The sequence below is a fragment of the Rhinichthys klamathensis genome, unplaced genomic scaffold (assembly GCF_029890125.1).
Source record: "Rhinichthys klamathensis goyatoka isolate OS25496 unplaced genomic scaffold, OSU_Roscu_1.1 h1tg000409l_1, whole genome shotgun sequence".
NCBI lineage: Eukaryota > Metazoa > Chordata > Actinopteri > Cypriniformes > Leuciscidae > Rhinichthys > Rhinichthys klamathensis.
In genome coordinates this window covers 730,654-758,443 of record NW_026606909.1, presented here as the reverse complement: position 1 = coordinate 758,443, position 27,790 = coordinate 730,654, and the positions used below count along the sequence as shown (strand labels likewise).

At 38.1% G+C, this 27,790-nt stretch overlaps 1 protein-coding gene across 3 annotated transcripts in view; it reads right to left on the bottom strand.

The window, feature by feature from the left end:
* znf609a (zinc finger protein 609a) overlaps positions 1 to 27,790 on the bottom strand; it is a 133,234-nt gene that overhangs the window by 29,961 nt on the left and 75,483 nt on the right. For all 3 annotated transcript variants that reach the window (XM_056234951.1, XM_056234954.1, XM_056234953.1), the window contains one exon: positions 8,827 to 9,052. In XM_056234951.1, the coding sequence (XP_056090926.1) occupies positions 8,827 to 9,052 (226 nt within the window). The remainder of the gene's footprint in view (positions 1 to 8,826; positions 9,053 to 27,790) is intronic.

Sequence of the window (27,790 nt, the reverse complement as noted above, 5' to 3'; positions counted from 1 at the left end):
CCTTTTATTTCTGGAAAAGACAAAGTCTTGTGGTTAAGGCTCATTTGAACACCAGAGCATCATGCTTTCAAGACGTTAAACGCAGGACTGGTTATGGCTGCCATCCAATAAAAAGAGAGAACTTGCATGAAGATATTGCCACAAAGGACAGCCAGGACTTGCGTGTGTAGAGGTTTGCCACCCAGACTCAGGCATCGGAACAACTCTGGCCTGGCAAAGACTCAAGATAGTTTCGCTAAAGTCGCGCCAGAACCCCACAGGGATGTTCTTCCGGAGAGGAACTTTAGGAGCCATAAAGCTCTGGAAGATTTGACATTTCAGAGTGTCAGTAGGTGGACCGGCAAGAGAAGAGGCTCTCGGCGTAGACCATAGACTGTAAAGATGGACGACACCCCTTCACTCTCTTACATTGGTGAAAAGTGAAGCCGCCAAAGTCCCTAATATGGCGCTGATATCTTGTGTAGTGAACGTGAAGCCGTGATATCAAGGTCCCGCCCTCACTCAAACACACACACACCCGCAGAAACGGTTACTAAAGCGTTTACTGTGTGAAATACACAGTTATGGACATGTAGAAATTAAAGTTGAAGCTCCAATCTCCTCCCGAAAATCCCCCAAAAAGTCCGTTGGTGCCTCAGTGACTTCGTTTAGAGAAGCTGTCAATCATGACGTCACATTCACGTTTTTATAGCATCAAATAACTAGGGATGCACCGATACCATTTTTTTCAGAATCGATCCAATACCAAAAATTATGAGTATCGACCAATACCGATCCGATACAGCGCAGTTTTTTTTTTAAATCAAGTAGAATTTCTATAACTGTGTGTTGAACTGATATGACAAAAATGCTATTATAAACTTGATTAGTGGATAATTCAGCAGTAAAATTTAGTCTAGAAAAATCACGAGTGCACAATAATTGTATAAAATCTGAACATTTAGTGAAAAAAACATTTAGTGGGGAACAAAGAGACAATGAGAGTCACACTAAATCTGGTAAAACGTTACACATTGCTCTTTGTATTGTTGAATTTTGTTGTATTTTTAAAAAACGAACACTTAAAACTTACATCAGTGCGATAAAAACTACCTAAAATGACAGAAAACATATTTTTTCAAGTTTCGTTTGTTAGTTTAGTTTCCATCGCGATCGATGGAAGGGCGATCGAGACGCTTTGGCTTCACTTTCAGGACTGCGGCACGCTTGGCGAAGACACGCTACTCTTGCAAAACATCACTTTCTGAGCTTTTTTCTCTCCCAATCTACCATCTACTTTCCGTGAACTAGGGTTGGGTATCGTTTGAATTTGAATGATTTCGATTCTTATCAAGTCCTAATTTCGATTCCAATAAGGTAAAAAAAAAAACAGATATCATTCACGTTTAGTCATTGCAAAACATTTAATTGTAGCTGAATATCATGAATAAAAATCAACAGGCTGAAGAACACTTACACAAGGAGCGTTTGCCTGTGGTTTAAAAACACCATAGAAAAACCACTAGCCCAACTAAGATCAATTTTAAAGCATTATTAAAGACAAGTAAACACTCAGTAATTAAAAAAGAACAAATTAGCAATCTAAACATTTAGATCGGCCCTCTTCTGAAAGGAGGCGGAGCTAAAGCTCATTTGCATTTAAAGGGACACACACAAAAACGGCGTGTTTTGCTCAAATTTAACAAGCTGTAATTAATAATCTGGGGGTTTTTGAGCTGAATTTTCACAGACACATTCTGGGGACACCATTATATTACATCTTGTGAAAAGGGGCATAATATGTCACCTTTTTAAACTCGGAAGGAATCGGAATTTTATAACAAGAATCCGATTCCTGACCTCAAGTGTTGGAATCGAATTTCGATTGCCAACCCTCCCATGAACCCCCATGATCCGCTCTGGTTTTGAGGAGCTGTCACTGGTGGATAGAGGCGCCTTTGGGCATTTCCATCTCCTCATGCTGACAGCTCGGGAGGAGGCCGATCTTTGATCCGCACGGGTCTCTGTAAATACTGCGGTCCCAAAGGTCAGCATTTGGTAGTCAAATTACACAGCAAAGAGCCTTTAGGTGCAAATGACTTTAGTTAAACAGAACGCAACATTTTAGACGAGAATCACATACATATGCAGGAACAATTCATGCACCAGTGATGCAGAAAAACTAGCCAGCTGTGCAAGTTAATTTCTGTAAGCTGGTGTGATTTATTCTGACTGCTAATGCACTGATTAAATTACGGCTGATACCGATAACCGATAATTCTTTATATTTGCGAGCCGATAACCGATATATTGGCCAATAAATCTAAATAAATCCAAATTTTATACAATTTCTGAGAGCCTGATTAAAAAAACAAAAGTCGCACCATGTCCCAAGCACACAATTATAATGTTTTATTATAATTTTATGTAGCCTGCATTTTCCTTTTATGCTTCAAATAAGAATATATCATCGCGCTGTCGGGCCAAAACCTTGTATCTCTATATTGCATCATTGTATTATCAAATCAATGCTATTGGTCATCCCTTTCTGTCTGTGGGTTTTTACAAATATTTAACCAATAAAAAGCATTTAAAAGTGGTTGTGACTAAACTATTGGCTCCTCAAACTGTCAATCAAACCTCATAACTCCATCCCGCCTCCATTTAGATCGTACCGCGCGCAGTTCGGGGATCTCTGCTCGTTTGCAATGCAGAGGTAAATAAAGAACTGATGTTTGCCTAAGTACAGCATTTTCTTAAATAAAAGCATTTGTCTTTATAGGTGTTTCTTGTTTAGTGGAGAAAAAACGGAGAATAGTCTTTATATGCTTCAACTACACAGCAAAGACTCTGCTTGTGCATGCATAGCGCTTCATGTTTCGAATCATGAGATTTTGATCGTGAGATTTCAACAACTAGAAAACTGAGCTCCTATATAGCTACAATAAACTTTAATGTAATGCAATGCGGCCGTTTCAGTGACAGACAAACTACATCTGTCATTCGCAGGTCAAAAACCTCATAGGCTTACTCAATTTGAGCTTGATTTTCAAAAATACTAATAATATAATGACACATGCTAGCTATATAAAGCCACAAGTGTTTCCACCCGACAGCGACGATATGTAAATCTGTTGTTTTATCATCACCAACACGTCATACTATGACCTTATTGTACTGACTTAGGCTTAAGTTTCACATCAAATGCGAATAATGCTTTTACATATAGTGTTTATATGCATGTGCAATTTTATTAGCCTATATTTTTACATAGTGGTGTGCAGTTGGATTTTACCTGTGCCGTGGCAAACAAAAAAAAAAAGGTTGGAAAACACTGCATTATACAAGTCTCCACAGAGCTCAGGAAGCCTCTGGGCATCTAAACAGAGACGCATAGCTGCCAACTCTCACGCATTGGCCGTGAGACACCCGCATTTGATTGGTTTCACACGCTCACACGCCACACTCCCGATTTCTCACGCTGAAGTGTCAACCCGGTCGGTCAAATGCCTGGAAGATGAGTTTATCTATATATCTACCTGTTGAGCCACTCGTGATCGACTAGTTATACCGCAAATTCGTTAAAAATCTCCCGTTATCTAGAGCGAGCGTGCATGCGAGACAGAGATTGTGCTCCAAACCGCGTAGAGCGAGCGAGAGAGCTTGCGCGAGCGAGAGACCTTGCGTGAGCGAGACCCATCCCCCCCCCCCATCAACCCCCCCCCCATCAACAAATCTCACTCGTCCCCCCCCCCCCCCCAAATCTCACGCCGAGCAAAACTCAAAAGTTGGCAGGTATGGAGACGTCGCTAACAACTCACACTGCAAAGCATGCTGGTTATCGCTCACTCCCGTGACCCTCTCTCGAGGCGCATTCAGTCGTTCCTCTGGCTTGTGTTCTGCATGATGTGTCAAATGGAGGCCGTGTGCCACCAGACCTCGGCACTGACACTGAATCATCACGACTGGAGGTAAAGCCAGATGGATGGAGATTCGAAGAGACCGGGGAAGACGGGAAGCATTTGATGTGGTGTGAACTAGCACAACTTCTGTGCGTTAGAGATGAGCGGCGCTAATGGAGCTAATGCAACGAGTCGGCGAACGTTTAAAGGTGCAGTCTGTAAGATTGACAGCTAGTGGTCGAAATAGGTATTGCAGTCTAATTCTAAATATCGGAGATCGTGGTTTCTCCCGCCCCGCCGCCTCAGACTCGACGCTCACACGCGCTGCCAGTTTGAGCACACGCAACAGGAACGAGCGCAATGGATGTGCAGTATCACAAAACAAAACAAAAATTCCAGCCTGGAAACGCACATTTCAAAGTAAAATAACTGGTGTTTTTCAGAGAAACGAGTAAGTGAACTTAGCATGTTTCCTCAATATATGCAAACATATTATGGTATTTTTATGCTTTAGTAGAGTGGAAAAGTTACATACAGCACCTTTAAGCTACACGATCTGATCTTTAACTCATTTCTGACACAGATCGGGAGTTCGTTGCACGCGTGTAAACACAAAAATCCGCACGAGATCCGATTTTTCCCTCTTCCAATCTGAGCCACTTCCAAATGTGTCTTTAAATCAGATACACATCCGATATCTGGACATCTGATCGCATGCGCTTTCTCTCCCTCTCAAAACATTCACGAGTCGTGACTTCTTGTCCATGCTGGCGAATAATCATGACCACCCGACATGAATTATATAAATAATTCTAATAGCACGTCCATTCAAAACCAGGGTCTACCATGTGCATATTATCACCAAAAATCATTTTGGGTGGGAATTAATGTACAGGTGAAACTCGAAAAATTAGAATATGGTGCAAAACTTCATTTATTTCAGTAATTCAACTGAAAAGGTGAAACTAATATATTATATAGACTCATTACTAGGGATGTCCCGATCCGATGACGCGATCGGAAATCGGGCCCGATCACGTGGTTTCAGACTCGATCGGAATCGGACGTTACCTGCCGATCAGGACTCGGATATATGTAAATTAGGGGTGTAACGGTACATGTATTCGTAATTATTGAACCGTTTCGGTACGAGGCTTCCGGTTCGGTACGCATACAAACCGAACGATTCCTAGGACCATTTTTCCTGCCGACAAAATCAGCGCTGGCGCGACCACCACAACGTTGCGCAACATCAAATGGCAAACGTAATGAAAGCGGAACGAAACTACGCTACTCATTATATTTCGGACCAGCAACATCTGTGCAGCGCGAGATCAAGCGACACTGTGCTGAGAGATCCAGTGAAGAAAACATTTGAATCCGCCACTGAAGTAATAACATCGCTGCGAGATCTAGTGAGAAGCGTTCACATTTCTCCGTTATTAACCGTAGATCTCTATTAGATCAAACAGCGCTGACGTGGGAACCAGGAGAAACACTGTGCCGTGAATGAACATGGAGCTAATGTTGCACTTCAAAACTCAAATATTATATAAATATATATTTAAATGTTATTTTTAATGTGATTACCAAAACATTATTTGTTCATCCTTCAAAGATTACCCCCATTTATAAACCTGAAAGTTTCAAGATGTAGGAAAACTCAAACTTATTTAAAAATAGTTTTTCTTTTAATAAATAGGAAATTTCTCAGGCATTTCTTTCTTTTTGCTGTATCGTATCGAACTGCGAATTTTGTGAACTGTTACACCCCTAATGTATATATATATTCTCTCTTTTTTTTTAAAGACTTTTTATTTTTTGTTTACATGCCTGCCGGGTATTTTAAGTTGAGGTGCTATTTGTTTTTATATTAGACTTTTTCTATATTTACTATTGCACTAAAGTCCAAAAGTGAAGAATTTATGTTATTTATTATTTGATTGTTCAAGCTCCCTCACAGAAGTGCTCTGTTTGTTAACTGATTTGTTGAATGTTAAAATATGGTGAATTAAATAAAAAATAAGGAACATCCTGGATCTGTTTTTTTTCGCTCATCTTTATTCTTTTTTTATGTGTTATATAAGTATCGGATCGGGACTCGGTATCGGTAGATACTCAAAATCAAATGACTCGGATTTGGACTCGAGGGCAAAAAAACCTGATCGGGACATCCCTACTCATAACATGCAAATTGAGATATTTCAAGCCTTTATTTGTTATAATTGTGATGATTATGGCTTACAGCTTATGAAAACCCCAAAGTCAAAATTTGAATATTGTGAAAAGGTTTTCATATCTGTAATCCATAATAATCACAATTATAACAAATAAAGGCTTGAAATATCTCACTTTGCATGTAATGAGTCTATATAATATATTAGTTTCAACTTTTAAGTTGAATTACTGAAATAAATGAACTTTTGCACCATATTCTCATTTTTCGAGTTTCACCTGTAGACAGATGTCGGATACCAGTCCTGTCTAAAGTGAATGTACAGTGGTGTGAATAAGTTATTACCCCCATGCTAAAGTTGCCTAAAAAGAGGAATAAAAAATCATCTTTTGGAAATTGATCTTAATGCCTTAATTAGAAAAATGAGGAAAAATCCAACCTTTAAGGACACCAATTTTCTTTGTGTATGAATAATGTATCATAAATAAATAAATGTTCTTCCTTAAAATACAGGGTGCATAAGTCAGGCCCCCCCTATGTTAAATTCCCATAGAGTCAGGCAGATTTTTATTTTTAAAGGCCAGTTATTTCATGGATCCAGGATAATATGCATCCTGATAAAGTTCCCTTGGCCTTTGGAATTAAAATAGACCCACATCATCACATTCCCTTCACCATACCTAGAGATTGGCATGGGGTACTTTCCATAAGATCATCTTTCAATGCAAATCAAACCAGCTATTAGGCTAACTGAAATAACACCATGCCAATCTCTAGGTATGGTGAAGGGAATGTGATGATGTGGGATATTTTAATTCCAAAGGCCAAGGGAACTTTATCAGGATGCATATTATCCTGGATCCATGAAATAACTGGCCTTTAAAAATAAAAATCTGCCTGACTCTATGGGAATTTAACATAGGGGGGGCCTGACTTATGCACCCTGTATTTTAAGGAAGAACATTTATTTATTTATGATACATTATTCATACACAAAGAAAATTGGTGTCCTTAAAGGTTGGATTTTTCCTCATTTTTCTAATTAAGGCATTAAGATCAATTTCCAAAAGATGATTTTTTATTCCTCTTTTTAGGCAACTTTAGCATGGGGGTAATAACTTATTCACACCACTGTATACAGACAGGCCAAAAGATCGGATCTGTGCATTAAGATTGCAGCACTTTTGACCTCGCATGATATTTTCAGTCAAAGCGATTCTGCATGATCGCAACACGGGCGAAATGTGTCCGGGTGTTCAAATAACAGAAATCAGCCAAATAGCACAGCGAGACTGACTTGTGTGTTATTGACACTGCTAAAACAGAACCTGAATTGTCAGGTTAATTTGCCAGTAAATGCCTGCTAGCCTATAAAAAATACAACTCGCCCCGGGGGGACAGTTTGACAGCAACTACCACAGCAAACAAAACACACACACACACTTCACAGGATTGAGGAGTGAAAAACAGAGCGAGGTTCAGCTTTATCAAACTGCAAATGTCTGGATTTGTTTGTTTACAGCACAAACACAAGCAGACGGCTAATGTCTAGTCCTGACGCTTAACTCTGAACTGTTTGGCTCGGGTCCTAGATGAGAAACACCAGTTTTTATTGCGTAACGAGGCCGTTTCTGTCAGTCACCTGCACCAGCTCAAGCCGAGCTGGAATTAGCGTCCAGGGAGCAAAACACAGCAGATATAAGCGTGATTTCTCTAGTGTGCACTTCTCTAGATGGGTAACAAGCACAAAACAGGCTTGATTATTTATATATACACAATATGCTATTGGAAATCCATATTAAACATTGTTGCGAGCCGACAGATGTCACTGAAATAAGCGTCCTGAGAAATCTGAGTCTAAACTAGCCAATCGAGAGCGTTAGTGGAGGTTGACGAGATCTAAATCATCCAATGTGCGTACTACTAATTTGATTGAGATAACAGGAATAAATAAATAAATAAGCTTTGTGATCACACAGATCTATCAGTTTAAATCTGTCTTCATTAGGGCTACATCTAAATAACACCAAAAACGCAATATGACTAATATATGATGACACAATATGTGCTAATTTAGTATCACTGATATATGATTATAGTTTTATTAATATTATAAATGACATTTTTTCTGTTTTTATTTTTATTTAGGTTATAGTGGTTATAAGTGTTAGTAATTTTGATGTAATTTTAGTTTGTTTACATAATATATGTGTGTGTACTGTGTATAATTATTTTGTATACATAAATACACACATATGCATGTATATTTTAAAAAAATATTTGCATGTATATATATATTTATACAGAATTCATATTATACATAAATATTTAACATATAAATAACACATTTTTCTTAACACAAATGTATTTTCGATGCTTCAACACACTCTAACTAACCCACTGATGTCACATGGACTACTTTGATGATGTCTTTATTCCCTTTCTGGACAAGGACAGTATACCGTACACACATTTACAATGGAGGGACAGAAAGCTCTCGGACTAAATCTAAAATATCTTAAACTGTGTCCTGAAGATGAACGGAGGTCTGACGGGCTTGGGACGACATGAGGGAGAGTCATTAATGACATCATTTTCATTTTTGGGTGAACTAACCCTTTAAGTGTTAATGTCGAGCCCTGAACCTGGAGCAATATAAATCATAACTGCAATATTTATCACAATTCGATTGCGTTTCCCCCTAGTCTTCCTTTGAACAGACTCGCACTTTCACACAACAGCGATGACATGTGTAACCGGTCCTCTCACCGTCCTCCGTCTCCTGCCAGACGATGCCCTCCAGGTTGACGCTGGTTCCCGGTTCGCAGGGACCCAGGCACTCGGGCTCGGTGGCCAGGGCCACGTCAGAGGTGTTGACGGCCACGGAGCGCGTGCGGACCATGATCTGCTCGCACGAGGACGACACGTCGGCGCTGAGGACCGGCGCGAGGAGGTGCAGCGGTGGCGGTGCCGGCGTGGACACCGGAGACTCCATCTGTGGGACATTACAGAGAGGATCTGTTAGATCACCACACCATAATACGGGCGTTTTCACAACAAGGTCCGAACCAAAGTTCATGTTTTAATAAAGCAATAAGCCCTTTGAAGCCGTGATTACAGTGAGTGTAGAACAGCTGAGGGCCGTTGTTGTGTCTAAAACCCCTACACTCACTGTAAACCACGGCTTCAAAGGGCTTATTGCTTTATTAAAACGGTGACTCCATAAAAATATAAATTTTTTCATTAGCAAATCCAAGTGATTGGAACAAAATACTGAGGACGACTTTTACTTTCTGAACCTGGACTTTACACCTCTGTCTATCAAAACATTACCATAACACTTACTTAGTTCATATTTAAATACTTAAAAATGAATCTTTGTTAATGTTAATTTCAATATTTACTAATACTTCATTACAATCTTGTTAACATTAGTTAATGCACCGTGAACTAACATGAACAGCTGGATTTTAATTAACTAACATTTACAAAGATTAACAAATACTGTAATAAATGTATTGCTCATTGGTTAGTTCATGTTAGTTAATACATTAACTAATGTTAACTAATGAACCTTATTGTAAAGTTTTATGATTATTACTGTATGGTGACAGTGAATAACCCCTAATATGAGATGCCCAACAAACAAATGGGAAACATTATGTAAATGCTCCCAGAATTTAGTTTAAAAAATACAAAGACTTGGAGAAACACTTTATAACATAAAACTATATTAAATATTTTGTTACATTTACCATAAGTTGTAATATTGGTGAATATTTATATTTTATATATATATATTTTTAAATATTTTATATTTAATTAAAATGCATAAATAAAATGTACATCAATAATATTAACTTGGAGTAACACTGAGGAATTGTATATATTTAGTACAAGTCTGTATTTTAACTAAATTCTGGGAGCATTTAAATATTTTTGAGCAAATAAAGGTTTCACATTCATTTGTGTGTATATATATATATAACAATAAATAACACAATACAGGTGAAACTCGAAAAATTAAAATATGGTGCAAAAGTTCATTTATTTCAGTAATTCAACTTAAAAGGTGAAACTAATATATTATATAGACTCATTACATGCAAAGTGAGATATTTCAAGCCTTTATTTGTTATAATTGTGATGATTATGGCTTACAGAAATGAAAACCTTTTCACAATATTCTAATTTTGACTTTGGGGTTTTCATATCTGTAAGCCATAATCATCACAATTATAACAAATAAAGGCTTGAAATATCTCACTTTGCATGTAATGAGTCTATATAATATATTAGTTTAATTATATAATATATATACAACATTTTATAAGATCCAAGATCTACGTTTAATTCAAGTTTATAAGATGAATAGCAGTATTAGGAAGCTTGTAGGCCTATGAAACAAAAACAGTATCCAGAGTTAGAAGAGAATCAGTGCTTCATCAATAATTAGGCATTAACGTTAATTTCAAATAAGGTAAAAGAAAAGCAAGGACAAGTAATAATTACAATGACTGTAAACAGACAGCTCTGAAAGCGTAAGCTGACATTACGCTTAATGCCAAACCTCGAAGTTCAATTATAGCAATTATAAACGGGCAAGGGTGAAGTGTGTGAACAGTGCCGAGGGTGAAGTGTGTGAACAGTGCCGAGGGGGAAGTGTGTGTGTGAACAGTGCCGAGGGTGTTGTGTGTGAGCCTGGGCTTATTTAACCTTAATGCCAAGAACCATTAGTGCGCTCTGTGATTATCACTCAAGCCCAACCATGCTTCAAAATATGGGTTCATTTCGTGCCATTCGATTTCAGCACCAGACGAGCCGATTTGATAATCTAATTATGGGCTTTTGTTGAATTGAATTAAAGCTTGTTGGTGGGTGACAGAGAATTAAAAGCTAAAGCTTTGAGATAAATGTGCCAATTTCCTTCAAAACAGACATTAAACTACTCCATAGCAATTAGTCCATATCTCCGTCGACATGCATCAACGTTCTCTTGGGTTCGTTTCGTTCGAGAATCAATGGGATCATCTGGGATCAGCGGTTCGGATGACTTTCTGACCAAACTAATGTTGTTAGAGACCAATCATGCAGCAGATCAGACCAATTACAAAACAGGATTTAATTAAACTCAACGACACCAATGCAGACCGACAGACACCAACTTCGGCTTTTCCTTTCGCTGAAAACAGATAAACAACGATAACTGGAGTACATCTTTCAAGAAGAGACTATTTCAGTGTTTCTTCTTTAATTCAGTGTGTTACTTTGCAATTATCTGTGAAATTTACTTGCAATATACGAGTGATAGTTGTTTCAAAGTCATTTGTGTTTTGCGTAGTTGGATCTTAGCAGGTAACATGAAATTTGCATATTCCTTCCAAAAACATTTAATTGCTGTTTGGATCATATGCATCAATTCTTAAAAAAAAAAAAAAAAAAAAAAGTGTGCTGGGCAACGATTAATCGCGATCCAAAATAAAAGTTTGTGTTTACATAATATATGCGTGTGTACAGTGTATAATTATTATATATATATATATATATATATATACATACACACACACACACAAACATTTGTATATTTTTAAGAATTGTTTTATTTGATATAAATATATATATATATAAATAATATAATATAAATTATGCATAAATATTTATACAGTATATGCAAATATTTCTTGAATATATACATGTATGTGTGTATTTATATATAGAAAATAATTTTACACATATTACGTAAACACAAACTTTTATTTTGGATGCGATTAATCGCGATTAATCGTTGTCCATTACTAAAAAAATATATATAAATCATGCACAAGAAAGTGTATTAAATAAAGCCAGGTTGATTTTGAAATCCCGTTGACTCTAAAATGTAAACACCCTCATGTCTGAAAGCGCATTCGGCAACTCAGCAAAATGTCAAATCTGCAGAAAGCTGAACTGAAGAGGACGAGAGCCAGATCTGGCTGATGTTAGCGAGAGAAGCACAGGCGTGTCGGGACTCTCGGCTCCGGGCTGAACTCGGCTGATGGAGCAGCTGGCGCTCGCAACGCCAAGGTCATGGATCTGATTCCCAGGGAATGCCTGAACTGACCAAATGAATTCAATGCCAGTTGCTTTGGAGTAAAGCACCAGCCAAATGCATGAATATCAATGAAAAATGTAAGATGTTTAAACAAACAGGGTAGAAGACCGAGTCATGCGATGATGAAACCGTCTTTTCTTGCTTCGATAATGTTTTTTTATTTTATTTTTTATGGGATTTTATGGTACTAAATAATATTTACACTGTATTTAAAATCCATTTATTCACTTTCTAGACATGAAAATTAAATGTCCAACTTAAACTGTCGTACATCTTTAATGCTTTAGAGCTCAGACTGAAGTTTGGTCTCTGTTCAAAGACGACACTTGGCAGATTATTGCTGAAGTGAAAAAAAAAATTAATTAAAAAAAGATACAGAATTTTACGTTTATTGTTATAAAAAATGCACAAAAATACTATTAAATTTTTTGATGAAATATATATTTTAAAAAATAAATCTAAACAAGCCGTGCTCCAAATATGAGCTTGATATCTCAGTAAATGAGCGTTCAGCGAGATGTTGTTCGGCTGCAGTACCGAACACTTCCACTAGAGGAAACTCGTCTCCGTTTCATTTCCAATGCGCTCGTTTCTGACCGCGAGGAGCACAAGTGTGTTTACACAAACACCACACACACATCTATAGGCGAGGCCTATTAAAAGGTCATGTGAAGCCCACTGATGCGGACAATGCTGGTGAAACCGATTTGCCAGTAACATCAACACAACAACAAAGACCTTCAAATCCAATCAAATGGCACTAAATGTTTAAATTAAAGGCTAAGGAATAAGACTAAATTAAAGAGCTGTCAAAATTAACACTAATATATCGGTACGGTACTATAGCGGCTATCGGCTGACATTACATTGTTTGGTTTTTTTATCTGAAAGGGTCATATCCATTACGGTCATATTATATTTACATAAACTTTAACATAATTTAATGCCACTTAACTTATCTGTGATTGGCTCATTGCACTGGGGAAAATTAATTTAATATAATATCAATTTATTTTGTATAAAAAGTAGGGATGCAAGGATATGAACATTTTTGCCGATACCGATAATTCTTTATATTTGAAAGTCGATAACCGATATATCGGCAGATGAATCTAAATAAATCCATATTTTTATATCATTTTTGAGAGCCTGATTACAAAAACAAAAGTCTCACCATTAAAAGCCACGTCCCAAACACACAATTTTAATATTCTCATTATAATTTTATGTAGCCGATATGACAGACTTTCACTGCACGTTGCACTTAACAGTATTTTCCTTTTTTTTTCTTTTTCTTCGTGATTCTGATCATATTTCAAGCAATTCAAAACCATCATGTTGAACAGTGCGCATCTGAAGCGTCTCAGCTGAAGGACATAATCCACTATTTATCGTCTTTAACATATCAGCCAATTTTTCTTATCAGGCCGATACCGATATCATTACAAATGAACATATATCGGCCGATACCGATATGGTGGCCGATATATCGTGCATCCCTGATATAAAAACTAAAAACGGTAAGTTTTGAACGCTGAATTTAGTATCACAACATTAAATTATACAGTATATGAGAAATGGATGGAGATAAGCAAAGGATTTCATTTGACATTTTTGGAAAAGAATTTATATTTTTGTATTGTTTTCTGAGAATAATGATAATTTTCTCTATGATTCTTTACCATTGTTGCACAAAAATAAAAAATATTTTGGGGTGGGGGGGTCAGGGGAGGGAAAATGTTCAATAAATCAATACAATGTTCCCAAATGAGCCAAGAAATGATGTGGAATAATTTTTTTCCATGTGCCATCAAAATGCATGCAGTAGAGAGTTAACAGAAAATTCATGCAATAAAGAGAAAATTCTGTATACCGATATATGATTGTGTCAACACAGCCTGAGCATGCATGATCCACACACAGAGACCACCGAACGCAAGAGAAACACACGCCGCTAAACCCAAACAGCCTCTCGAGTCACACAGCGTGGGGGGGGCTCTGGAAACAAGAGCTAAATTAATACCGAACCTCAGAGGGAGAGACAGCGAGGTTCAACAAAAACAAGGTTTGCTTCCTGGCTCGGTTTCTCATCTGCGGTCTGAAACACACCATTAGCGGTTCTGCGCTCGTTTTCTTTTAGTTTCCCTCCAAGTTTGGCGTACACTCGCCCTGCTCAGAGTCCTGCTCTGCGGTTAACACAAGATTGAGTTTTTCAAACAACTGACACACCAAGCCAAGAAAATAAATCGTGCACTTTTTTTTTTCTTATCCCACCCTAGCCATCGTTTTTCTGAAGCTATCATTTAAATCATCTCGAAACTACATCATAATCTGGGCCGACGACAGGCTTTACTTATCAAGTACAATTGTGTGAAATGAATACCTCTACAGGAAAGGAACACGATCTGGCACTCCTGAGCGACGGCCGACCCGAGCGAGAGTGACACCTGAGAGGACGCTTGTAAAAGAAGCTTTCCTTGCCAATGGAGGAGAACTAGGGGGATCCCACTCGGGTCTGGACCGCATCAGGCAACGTTTCAGCTGCGCAAATGATCTCTCCAAACCCTTTGAGGAGGACGACGAAACAAAGCAGTCTGGGAAGGAAGACTGGGATCTGACAGGGAAGCGTGGCTACTTTCTAAATAACACTGCATAGTCTCCACTGTATATATTAAATTTAGATTCATCGTTATTCAGTCAAGAGCAGTGAGTGATAGGGCTGTCACTTTACATTCGAAAATCCATTGCACAATCGATCGGACCAACCAACACAAGTATCGAAAACGAAAATAGGGAATCGATTTGAACGGCCTTTGTTTTTTTTATACCAAAAATGTGTTTTAGGTGGACAGATCAATACAGCACACAGAACATGTAAGATGCTGGAAAATAACTGTCTTTTCTGTTCACCAAATGCTTTTTAATATTCGCTATTACTTCAGTGCAAGTGAACAAGCGCGCCGTTATTTGTTGTGTGTGCGTGTGTGTTCAAGTAAGCCAGAAATGAGCAGATTCTGCAATACGCTGTATTTAAAGGGGTCATATAATGCCATTTTTGTACAAGCTAATATGATTCTTTAGAGTCTAAATTAAAACTTTGTAATATACTTTAATTAAAAATTCTCATTAGTATTGTAAGAAAACACTTATTTTACCTGGTCAAAAACAGCTCTGTTTTCAGCACGCCGTTTCAGTGCATATGACTTTAAATGATCATGAGCTTTGCTGACTCCGCCTCTCTGTTCTATGCGTCACCAGAGCCGGCTCTGGCATACACCGTTTGTAACACAATAACACAATAACCATAACGCGTTGTTCATTATAGACGTGGGATTATGAATTATATTGAGAACGTCGTACATAGAAAACATGCCGTAATGTACCCTGAGTGTAAACCTTAGCCGCATTCATTGTGAAGCGTGCAGCTAGCGATTTGCAAAGATTAATATAAATATTAAAGGTTAATAAAACGTTACACTCACTTCAGTTCTTCTGGAGGTTCAGCAGGAACACGAATTTCTGGTACCGATCCTTTTTTCAGGAGCAGCTTCTTAGAAAAACCAGCTTTATACTGACCCTCCTCTTTATAAAGCAGTCTGGTGTGTGAAATGATTCGCGCAAACATGAGAGCATTGACGTTGCTCGTGGGGAATATTCCCTTCGAAAACAAACTCAGCCACTGCGTCTTCAGCGGTTCGGATTTAGGAACATTAAAATGACTGTGTTCGTTATTACACCCAAGAACAGAACACCACAATCACTTAGACGCCATTCTGCTCATAGACAGTGCTCCAGCATGTCAACAATGAGCGCGCCGGTCCGCGCAGACTATGATTGACAGCTCTCACGAGCGAGGGCGGGTCTGTGTTGAATCGCTCCTGTCAATCAACAATCATGGGAGGGGCTTCCGAGCGTGTGACGTCACAGGCTCGAACGGCTTGATTTGAGGCAGGGGAAAACATATAAGGAGATTAAAACAAAAACACTGGATGGATTTTTATCATTTTATGATGGTTGTGTACAGACACTGCCAACACACATTTCAGTACAATCAACTTGTAAAAGTGCATGTACCATTATATGACCCCTTTAATATATCATGAGGATCACGAGTTGTGTATTTGCGCAGATTTGTCTTACACGAACTTCCCCAGCAAAGTGAGTGAACACAGAAACACACCAGATTGGCTCGTGATTTGACAGCGTTTCCCGCCAAAGTTCATTTTTACCCGCATTTGGCGAGTCGAGGGTGTTAATCTCAATCCCTGAATGTTGCGCTCCTGTTTGTCATTGTGCTGAAACTTCACGCCAATAAATCACTTGTGCGTCTCAAGCGCCCTCTTTACGCTCGTCCTAATGCCTGTTAGGTGTCCGTGGATTTGCCTATATTTGGTGTTGAAAATGGAAACGTCTTTAGACATGGACACGTCTTTAGACACGTGACAGCCCTAGTGAGTGATTTCCTCTTTGTCTTTTGTTGTTTGATGAACATTAATGACAGACGGCAGCAGGGATATTAGGCTACTGTCACTTTAAGAGCGAATGCACAGATCCAATATACTGATACAAGTGCGTTTACTTCCTCAACTGTTTACGTTCATTTAAGACATAACCAACTGCGTTTTTGATGGACATTATTCTTATCGTCAAGCCTTAGATCTGACTTGGATTCAGCTTACATCCCTCCAAAATCAAAATGGCCCCCATATAAAGGAAAATCACATCTGTTAAACGAGCGTCACACATTAACTTGAACTGCATTTCCACTTCAAGCGTGAGCAAGACGGCGATGGAAAAAACAGATGCCTCGTGCTCAGAGAGCAAAGTAACGTCTAGCCACAACAGAGTGACCACAGAGGTGGGAGTGCTGATGACTGCAATGTTACCAGGGAAAAAACCCAAGAACGCCTGCCAAGACGAGCTGCACCTCGAGACGCGCTTGAGGTCGAAGACATGGGATATTCCTCTCCTGCGATCAGGACAGACAGCAAGAGCGAATCACAAATGCAGCAATATACAAGCTTTTATTGAGGAGTGCATGATATAAAAATTCTATTAGATTAGTTTAAAACTATCATATTTAGTCAAAATATTATTTAATCAAAAACAAATATAATACACCAAATATATTTAAAAAAAACAATACACAGTAAAATCTATCATTTTAAATGCTACAAGCTTTTATTTGGGAGTATATGGTGTTAAAATTCTTGCCAAGCTGATTTTGCTTAGATTAAAATAGTTTGAAATTCTTTAATATTTTGTCTGAATATCATTTGACCAATAAAATATTTATAACAAAATAAAATTGTCTAAAAAAGCAAAACGCTAACAGTCAACGCTGAAATACACAGTTTAAGAGTGCACAACATTAAAGTTGTAGTTACAATAATGCTAATAAACAGATATGACATTTTTTTATTTATAAATATTTTATATAATAAATATATTATTTATATTATAAAAATATATAAAAGCTTTTATTTAGGAGTGGATGATATAAAAATTCTATTAGATTAGTTTAAAACTATCATATTTAGTCAAAATATTATTTAATCAAAAACAAATATAATACACCAAATATATTAAAAAAAACAATACACAGTCAAATCTATCATTTTAAATGCTACAAGCTTTTATTTGGGAGTATATGATGTTAAAATTCTTGCCAACCTGATATTGCTTAGATTAAAATAGTTTGAAATTTTTGAATATTTTATATAATAAATCTATTAGTTATATTATAAAAAAATAAAATGAATATTTGTCTAAAAAATAAAACTAAACACTAAAATAAACTTTTAAATGCTTTAAGTGAAGTTAACATCACAACATAATAATGTAAAGTATATGAGAAATTGATATAGGCTATATTTTTAGATTTGGTATTTACGGTTATTAAATGAGTGCTTTTAAATATTAACTTTAGTGAGTGTTAGATGACGGTTAAAATAATCCAATTAAAATAGATAGATCAAATAGATACATATAAACTATTATCTGGTACGGATAAATAAATAAAAAAATTTAAAAAAGCAATATCGGCTGATAACGATAACGTTTATTACTTTGTGTACTTTTTATTACATCAAAGTCAAATGCCGCAAAAGCAAAAAACCATTACAAAGACAAACCGCTAGCTAACAAGACTTTCACTGGAACATCAAATAGGCAAAAAGTAAGTAAAAAACCCTGATGCTTTAAACCAATCATCAACCAACACCTCTCAGCGCGTCGACAGTTCAACAAACGTCACGTTATGTTTAGATGTACTTCACTCTAAGAGGCCTTACAGGTTAGCGTCGCTAATCCGGCGATGTAAACAACACAGCGACTCGCGTTCAGAGCTGGAGGGCGAACAAGGGGGGAAAAGCTCAAAGAAAAAGGTGTTAGGAGACTTTAAACATCCTCTTGTCAGCCTCACATCCCGAATGAAAGAATCGCTGCAGAAAAACCTGCATTCCTCTGCATGAGAAAACAAAGTCTGGGAGCCAATCAGCGGCTGGTTTCCAGCGCTTGAAGCAAAACACCTCGACACTGCCAGGGCAAACACGCCGCTCATGCTATGCTGCTCCGCGGAGGCCTGGTTACTTCAAACGCACAATGTGAAGGTGTCAGATTCAGGAGCCCGTGTTCAAAGATGACTGATTAAAAAGACCAAATGTGAGAAGTCTCGAGTCGCACGGGTGTATCTGTAGCAATAGCCAATAGGGCTGTCAATCTTCCTCTATAATACTATTCGAATTCCATTCCTTATTTTATTTAATATTCGAATAATATTCGAATATTAAATGCTAAAATGTATCCTATTATAAATTTTTACGACATTACACATGCTTATGGATCGCCAATGCCACTGTTGTTACACGTGCGGTCCACTAGAGGGACATCTAATACACATTTTATTCGTGCTGAATATGGCTGAAGTGCTTCCGATGGTTTTCGGCCGATATCTCCGCGAAAACACCACCAAAAAATATGAAACTTATATGCGCACCGAATCCGTTGAGATATTTGCGTTTTTCGCTTCACAGGCGCTTTGGTAGCCTGGGAAAACCCAGACAACTTCCGGCAAATTTAGATTTGCTCTGAAAGTTAGTCTGGCAAAGAGCTCATTCAAGCCCATTTCCAATCCGCCGAAATTGCGGCACCAATCAGAAGCGTTGGGGCGGGCTTTACACGATGACGACAGCGCTGGGATTTTGAAGCAGATTTTGTAGCCTACATTACAAAGATGGATGCCGCCGTCGAACATCACTCGTTCCAATCAGCTATCGCGTCTGTTTTAAGCCATTTGAACGTTTCCTTTTAGTTAAAAACCGAGCAAAGAACAACACTCGGAGATGTGTCTCCGCCGCTCTGCATACGTCATCTCCTTCATCGCTCTGATTGGGTTTAGGTCTATCTGTGACGTCCGTTGGTGACGCCCCTCTGGAAATGATTTGTCTATGAAGCTTTGCCAGACCATAACTCAGTTACAACTGAGAATGCTCTGGTTTTAACCAGGCTAGCGCTTTGGGATTCGCTTTTTACGTCGTTAAACATTTAGGCTACCATTTTTGACAGTTGTTATGATGATACACCATGGATAACGTGCACACTTGTGTTACGATTCAAAAACTTTATTGTTCATCAGACGAAACAAAGGCATTTCATTTTCACATGCGTGTATGCCAAGGCGGCGAAAAGGCAAGATTGCATATAAAAGAAAATTTAAAAAATATACATAAAAAAGCAATATTCGAACAGTGACTTCAGCATTCGAATAGTATTGATTTTTTTAATATTCTAATTATATTCGAAATTTCGGAATTCGTTCCAACAGGCCTAATAGCCAATCAATACATCGTATGGGTCAAAATTATTAATTTTTCTTTTTTTCCAAAAAAACATTAGGATATTAAGTAAAGATCATGTTCTGTGAAGATATTTGGTAAATTTCCTCTCGTAAATATATAAAACCTTTATTTTTGTGAGTGGATGCAGCACAAACGCGAACATAAATGCACAACTTTAAAGGCGATTGTCTCAATATTTTTGCACCTTGAGATTATTATTATTGCCTTTATTGTATTTGCATATAACAACGAAATTTAAATTGCACATCCCCTGGTGGTGACACATAATATGACAAGACATCACTAATACATAAGTAGTCATTAAAATGCAGTGCATTAGTTGTATCTCGGACAAATATTGTCCTATCCTAACAAACCATACATCAATGGAAAGCTTATTTATTCAGCTTATTTATTTCCAAAAATTGACCCATGTGACTGGTTTTGTGGTCCAGGATCACTGGCGTAATTAGACACTGCATCTAATTTGCACACAGGTAATGTGAGTAATTCAGTTCACCGAGCCGTTTTCCCCACATCGGAAAGGCAGCCATATTTCCTCTGTACGAGCATCCCAGCACTTACACAGGCTTGCGTAGACTGAATCCGGTAATATCTCTAAGGTCATAAAACAAATGGGGCTCTAACTGCCCGGGCCTATAATTAGAGAGCAGGGGCGACTAAAAATCTGATTCATGGAAACCAAAAACTGCCTGTAATTTGAGTTGGACTGGCCTCTGGAAGCCACATTACAGGCACTGAACTGGGACGGAGAGCGACGTAACCATCGGTCTGACTGGCGGGGGTAACGGGAACCAAAGCGCATTGATGAAACCATGTCAAGAGCCCCGGACGAGCATCTCACAAACATCATCAGGAGACGTAAACGGACAATAAGAACAAGCTTTAAACTGGATGCTGATTGGTCAAAACTGCGTAATTGTTAATCATCAACAGATACGTCTCCTGCGCCGCGTTCTTCAGATTCACATTTCAACTCTATAAAGCCTAACGCGACATATTGGATATGCAAATGATCAACACGATCAAACTTTGCTCTCCTTCAGTCGTTTGAGTGATAGTTTAGACTTAAGCATAATTGAGTCGTCCTCCTGCTCGTGCTTCACATGTCTTTTTAAAGTGAATTTTTATTCTGATTTTTGGAAAGTAAACATAAGAATAACTTCGATATTGTTAGTAATATTTCCCGATTAACACTTACTGGACTGAAGCAGTTTTACTTGATTATCCAGACATCATTTTCTAGAAAAATCCTGAGTTTCGAATATGATCATGAGGCTTTTGAGGACGTTATATTTGTTCATCTCTCAATCATCACTGTATTGTATGTTATGTTTTAAAACTAAGAGCTTATATCATAAAACGAAGCATTTAAATATCATCTTACTAAGACATTTTATTGGCAGATATTGTGACGACTGATATTTATATGCATTTTATGTATGTATTCACTATACTGTTATAAAGATCTCATTGATTTACATTATAATCATCAGAATTACATCTTTTTGTCGATGTAAATATCAGCATTTGCACCAAATTGCATATTTTTGCTCAGTTTGCTTCTCTGAATAAAATTTTGCTGTTTTTTTCCTTCATATTTTGCCTGATGTATCAAATATGATATAAAAAAAAAACATGCATTTCGATTTTTTAAAAATTATTTCGTGTAAAGTTTCAATAAACTATTCCATTTCCAAAAATTTGATTTTTCAGCCTTTTTTCTCATATTTCAGGTTTAAAGGCTCAAAAACACAAAGAGAATCCTTGAGGGGAAACAAAAATATGAGCAAAGGAAACATTTGTGAACCAAAACAGCATCTTCAAATGATGGAAATGCCTTGAACCACAAAAAGAAAAAAGTGCAAAAGAGCAAAGAGAGGAAAAAAACAACAACAAACGACAGCCACCGCATCACCAGTGCCATCTAGTACACAGACTTCCCCCTCCTTCATAACCCACATTCAGAAGAGATTCAGAACAGATCTCATTAAAGCCAGAGAGTTTCTCAAGATGTCATCTGAACATACACACGCCTGCCTGTCCTTTAGTGCCACATTCAGTTCGTTTAACATCGAGGAAGCCGAGCAAACTAACATACCGGTCGTTCTTAAAGGGCTTGACAAATCGATCATTTTTTACTCACCCTCATGTTACAAACCCATATAACTTTATATATTCTGCATATCACAAAAGATGATATTTTGAAGAATGTTTCAGCTGTTTTATACATTGACCTTGCACTGTATGGACAAAAACAAAACTAGGTATGCACCGATATCGAAATTTCGGCCGATACCGATATATTTGAAAGCCGATAACCGATATACTGGCAGATAAACCTAAATCAAAATTTTACGTAGGCAAATTTTTGAGAGCATGATTACAAAAACAAAAGTCTCAACATTAAAAGTACCAAGCACACAATTATGATGTTCTCATTATAATTTTACGAAGCTTATATGACAGACATGTATTGAACGCGCTGAACTGTATTTTCCTTTTTTGAAGTGATTCAAATCATATTTCAAGCAATTCAAACCAAATGTTTAAATTAAAGGCTAAGGAATAAGACTAAATTAAAGAGCTGTCAAAATTAACACTAATATATCGGTACGGTACTATAGCGGTTATCGGCTGACATTACATTGTTTTTTTTTTTTATCTGAAAGGGTCAATATTATTACATTTACATAAACTTTAACATAATTTAATGCCATAACTTATCTGTGATTGGCTCATTGCACTGGGGAAAATTAATTTAATATAATATCAATTTATTTTGTATAAAAAGTAGGGATGCAAGAATATGAACATTTTTGCCGATACCGATAATTCTATATATTTGAAAGCCAATAACCGATATATCGGCAGATGAATCTAAATAAATCCATATTTTTATATAATTTCTGAGTGCCTGATTACAAAAACAAAAGTCTCACCATTAAAAGCCACGTCCCAAACACACAATTATAATGTTTTCATTATAATTTTATGTAGCCGATATGACAGACTTTCACTGCACGTTGCATTTAACTGTATTTTCCTTTCTTTTTTTTTGTGATTCTGATCATATTTCAAGCAATTCAAAACCATCATGTTGAACAGTGCGCATCTGAAGCGTCTCAGCTGAAGGACATAATCCACTATTTATCGTCTTTAATATATAAGCCAAATGTTCTTACTGGACCGATAATGATAGCATTAAAAATGCACATATATCGGCCGATACCGATATGGTGGCCGATATATCGTGCATCCCAAAACAAAACATGACATTTTATAAAATAGCATCTTTTGTCTTCTGCAGAAGAAATAAAGCCACTCAGGTTCGCTTAATATCAGCCAAACAGAATATTTTTCAAGCGACAGCAATAAATGCTACATCGCTAGAGACCTTATGTAGCCACGCCCCTTTTCCACGCTGAGCTCATTGTCTTTTGACTTCCGGTCTGTTTTTTCACAGCGATCTTGCGTAGTTATGAATGAACGGCTTGTTAAAAAAATTCCCAAGGTCCATTTGTTAAGACATATATGCTTTACAATGCTTATCATAAACATTACAATGCTCATGATAACTTTCGTTAACTCTACAATAAGTAAGTAAAAAAACTTAACCAGCTAATTACTCCTGGACAGCGATGCCATAGAAATATACAGAGCGACCGCAAAAACGGAAGTTCAAAGACAATATTCTAAAGATGGCGGCGCCCTCGTTTCTCTGGTGCATAAGGTCTATATCAGTCGACCACTAGAAAAAAAAAACCTAAGTAAACAGAACCGTGCACTTCACAAATCAACCAGTCTTTGTCTCACTTTAAACGTACAGATCAAACATCAAACGAAGAAATACCCCGATGTGAGATGGAGAACGTTTCCGCCTGACATCTCCCGGTAACAGCATCCCTGTGGATTTCTTGTGATCTTCCTGTCAGGGTGAAGAGCAGCACTAGCCACTCTCGCGCTTTCTCATGACAGAAGCCTGGCTGTTGACTCGTTATGAGAGCGTGGGGTTTGACAAACTGACAGGTGAACAGGACCGAGCAGGAAGAGGCCGTCTGAGCGTTTTAGCCGTGTTTACCACAGAAACCTCGTTACCACACCTCAGCTACAGCAGAAACACACTGTTAGCTCTGCAGACAGACAGCCGTTATATGCACAGTTAATTTGGTTCAATTGGCCACACGAGCAGAACGCCGCGTAGGCAGAATATCAATTTTGGAAACCGTGCTGAGAAGCATCGATGAAAAACACAGAGGGGAAAAGGTTCAGACCACAAACAATGACATTTAATACCTCCTCTGCGTCGAAGCGAACGTTACGATTGGCTCGGAAAAGACAGAGCCTGTTGCCAATCAGATTCGGTTGATTGAGTGGGAGGAAGGCCAAGCGGAGCCCTGTGGGAAACGGGATGAACTGCAAGGAGTTTCCCTTTATCCGACGGCCCTTAGCAACAGCCTCTCAGTGAGAAATCACCTGTTGCTAAGAGAATTAGAGATGCACATCCTAGCAACAACCAACTCTCTCTTTCCTGGAGGAAGAGCGAGAACAGAAAGATGATGCCCCACACACACACACACACACACGCAACAAAGCAATTACGAGCGCTGAGAAGAAAAAAAACAGGAACAAAACAAACAGACTGAAGGCTGATAAAACCACAACGTCAAATGCAATGTGCAGGAAACAAAAAGCTCAGTAAGTATGCATCGTTTTCACACAAGTAAGCAACTCGCATCTATTTACCTGTAAGACGCCTCTATCAGTCTCACCGTTGCGTGATGAACGCGTGTGCATGCATGGCTGTGAATGTGAAAGCGTGTGCATGTGTGTGTGTGTGTGTGTGTGTGTGTGTGTGTGTGTGCATCTGCTGAGCAACCGAAAGAGAGAGTCTTGGAAAGGAAGCAAGGAGTGGAAACCTCAACAACACCTGTGTGCAGTTGCTAGCAACCAATAGTGTGTGTTTTCTGTATGTCAGCAGACGCTCAAGGCTAAATATGGAGACTAGCCGATGGTGAGAAAAAAACAAAACCGACTGTATCACATCACAGTTACACTACCATCTATGCATTTACTACTACAAAAACTAGCAGTTAGGAAATTACTATACAGAAAAACCTTTCATCAAAGTTATACATGAATTTTGAACAATACCCGTTCTGGTAAATGTATTAAACACTTGGTTTAAGGCTACAAATGTATTGTACTATTATTTATTAATGTTGCTATTTGTTTTTAAATATAGTATATAGCAATAATCATTTTGCTATTTTAATAAGTAACACTTGACTCGAGGTGTAAATTGAAGTGCTGCTCTCTTTCACCAAAGTGCAGATAAAGATTAAGGGCTTTTCACATTAAAACTGCACCTCCAGGCTGTTGAGTTGAAAGCTGTGTTTTACAACCGCATCTGGGCTGTTAAAACAAGAAATTAAAGCAAAGCAGAACCAAGCCTACACGTATGCACCGTCACCACAAAAACATGGCTAAAATTATTAGTTGCTGTTCTAAACCCACCATTTTAACTGATCCATCCAACCAACAAATGGCTCAATGGTCAACACAAGCGTGAGTTAAGACATGAAGACATGGACTAGTTCCTAAATCTGATCGACTGAAGAGAAACACACTGATAGAAACCACAACAGAGTAGAAGTGAAAATCAAAGAGATGATTAGCTTTAGGCCGGTTTCACAAAGCTATGTTAGACCGGTCTATAGTGTTAGACAAGTCTAAAATTTGCTCATAGACTAGTCTAATGCAAGTTAGACTGTTTTACAAAAATAAAGCCCAACTTAATTTAGACCAAAAAAATTATACACCTTAGGCTAACTCGGGTGTAAGACTCTGTTACCTTGGAAACCAGCAGTAACAATCAGTTACACTACAAACAGCCGCAAGAAAAGGCAAAATGGCCGTTTCCATATATATTCATCACCATCTCAGTGTCTTTAAGTTTCTCTTGGGGTCCTCCTCCCGTTTTTGGATATTTCCTCTTAAATATTTCTTTTTTGGCATATTTGTACCATGTTTTTGTATCTTTTCTGTACGTCTTTAGCGCTCCGCTCAACGGTCGGATTAACTGCCGTAGCAATCTTTGTCCAAATTAAACATTTCTTCTTGTTACTACATTCTCTACAAAATCTCCCAAGTAAAATGTCCTTGTAACTGTTACACTCCTCCAACACACACATATCTCCCGCTGGGGTAAACTGCACTGAGTGGTTGAATGTGTTTACTCGATCCGCCATGTTTTTTGTTTTGAAAAGCGTCTTATTTTACCCAAAATGCATTGCAGTGTAGTCCTCCTTAAGATAGTCAGAGTCTTAAGTGCAACGGTCTGATTTAGATGTCTATCTGAAGCCTGACTATCTGCTATATCTAAGCCGTAGTCAAAGTCTATCTTTGTGAGACCGGCCCCTGGTGTCACTGTCAACTCATATTTTTCTTGTATCGTGTTCACAATCAGATGTCGTTCTCTTGGTTCCTGTTAGGCTTTATAGTCACTGACGCTCCAATTCTCAGTGATATTGAATGATTTTCAGTCATTCAAAGCACTGTCAGTTTGGACACAGAGTAAAAATGTATTATTAAAACAGAACAAAGCAAAACACAGCCCTCATATTGCCAGGGTAGACACTGCTTTTGCCCCAGTTTCTCTAAGATGGATCAGCGCCAGTTCACATCTGGGGTGCTCTTACTTTTCATGCGTGAAAACAGACAATCCGAGAGGAGAAAACAAGTGGGAAAGAGCGTGGGGGGAATGGGGGTGTTGGTGAAGATGTGTTTGTGTGGCCTGAAGAAGAAGAAAAACAGCCAAGTACCGCTCTGAGTAATCTGACCTCGACACAAGCAAGAGCCGAGGGGAAAATCTCCCCTACAGACAGCATAACAATCAAGATAGTGTTTCCTGCGTGGGAAAAAATGAGTTCTTGAAGCATACCAGTATTCAGGACAAAACAACCTGCATTAAGCCAGATGGTAGAAGATCAGTCTGCCCAAAAAGAGCAAGAGACCTCAGATTGCCTGATAACCACACAAGCTTTAACGGATGGCTTAGCATCTATTGATTCCATAAGGAAGTGCACGCTAAGCTGTCTGGAACAAAACGAGATTCAAAGTGAAGGCTGACAAACAACAACTCTAAGTAAATGCACATTAAACAGTGTGTCTACGCACTCCACTTGGCCCAATCGGCCACGATCGTTACTGAAACTTGCTCATGATACGCTCAGCTTCAGCAAGACCTGGTGAAGCTTCCTTTCAAGAAACGAAGGTGGAATTCATTTCATTGTATAAACTCATTAAAATAAGTGAGATTGATTTACTGGCTGGAAATGGAATTGCCCACAACCAGTCGAATACACAGTGGGACGGCAATCCAGCGAGGTTGCAAACCTAGAGCCTACAGAGTCTTGTTTCTTCCTCTATGGGTTTCAGGAGATTGCTTGTGAAGCTTGTATAGCAGTAATGGATCCAAGGTGCTACATAAAGCCTGAGTAGCAATGAAATATTCCTGTATGGAGGTCATGATCTCACCCTCAGACAATTGCCACCACTGAGACCGAGCTCCGGTATCTAGAAGTTTGTTTTGCACCATTTAAACTGTAGGCGTAAGTGGAATGAGTCAGCAAATAAGAAAAACACTTCAGGTTCAAATCGCTTCACTACACATTAGTCACAACAAAATCAATCCACGTCCAGATTTACACATTTTAACTGCTGAAGAAAAAACTTGTAGGCCACAAAACTGATATGTTTCCAAAGTTCAATCTGCAATATG